Below are 1,097 nucleotides of genomic sequence, written 5' to 3'. Positions count from 1 at the left end.
GTCCTGCTGGGCTGACAGCTACCAAACATGCCCAGGAGGAGCCACGGTCAAGCACAGAGGACGGACAAAGGGAGCCACAGCCTCAGCCACAAGCGGGTCTGTGGTACTGACCAAGATCTCTGAACCATCCCCTGCTCAGTCGTCCCCAAAGAGCATGAGGGTGACCCTCCCACTGGGTCCCACCCTGGGGCTCCCCCATCCACTCACCCGTCACCCCGATGGCAGAGACGGGGCCCATGCGCTGGCCTCCATGGAAGCCATACAGGTTCATCTTGTACTTGTGGTCCGGCTCCAGGCCAGAGACGGTGACCCTGTCCTCGTGCCCCGGCACTCGCATCGCCTTGGGCTGCCCGTCCCCATTCCGGTACTGGACCAGGAAGTGGTCAAACTGGCCCTCGGGGACCACCCAGGAGAGGCTCAGGGAGTCGGAGGTGGCATCTGTCACAGTCAGCTCCCCCAGGCGTGGCTTGAGGGGAGGCTCAGGGGTCGTCATGGGAGACAATTGGGTGGTCATAGCCTCATCCTCTGGAGCTGGACAGACACATACGGGGACAGGTGAGCTTCTTCAGTCCTCGGCTCAGCACATAAAGGGGTGTATTGCAAAGAACCCCGTAATGAGGAACAGAATGATGCCGTCCACCGGGGCTCTCCGGCCTCTCTTCTTCCAGGTCCCTTCAACGTCGCCACTCCTATCACCTTACCCTGCTCCCGCTGCCCTCGCCCACCACCCACCAACACCCACATGACGTCTCCCTCTCCTCCAGCACCCGCCTCTCTCTGAGCACAGCCCACACGGCCACTGCACCCTGGGCCTGTCTCCACCGGGTCTCTCAGTTGGTTCGTGTCTTTGCTCCCAGGCAAGTTCAGATCACCCTCCCAAGCCAGACGCTGGTGAGGGTTCCTGGACCCATCTCACCAGCTGCCATCAGACTCTCTTCCATATGTTCCTCCTGGATGCCTTCGCTCCCCATGCCTCCAGCCCCAGCACCCTGATGAGGGGGGCCTTTGTCACCTGTCCCCTGGGTTACTGCCTCCCTACTGCTCTCTCTGCCTCCAGGTTCAGCCCACCCACCCCAAGCCTCCATCCTCACTCAGTA

General features: G+C 61.8%; 1 protein-coding gene across 1 annotated transcript in view; it reads right to left on the bottom strand.

Moving 5' to 3' along the window:
* LOC103592341 (tenascin-X-like) overlaps window positions 1-528 on the bottom strand; it is a 10,017-nt gene extending 9,489 nt beyond the window's left edge. The window contains exon 1 of the mRNA XM_008575012.1: window positions 208-528. Within this exon, the coding sequence (XP_008573234.1) occupies window positions 208-514 (307 nt within the window). The 5' untranslated portion in view covers window positions 515-528. The remainder of the gene's footprint in view (window positions 1-207) is intronic.
* Between the last annotated feature and the right edge of the window lie 569 nt (window positions 529-1,097).

The sequence above is a fragment of the Galeopterus variegatus genome, unplaced genomic scaffold, assembly GCF_000696425.1.
Source record: "Galeopterus variegatus unplaced genomic scaffold, G_variegatus-3.0.2 Scaffold1130, whole genome shotgun sequence".
Classification (NCBI taxonomy): Eukaryota; Metazoa; Chordata; class Mammalia; order Dermoptera; family Cynocephalidae; genus Galeopterus; species Galeopterus variegatus.
Note: the sequence above shows the minus strand (reverse complement) of the source record. Positions and strands in the feature narration are given on the sequence as shown.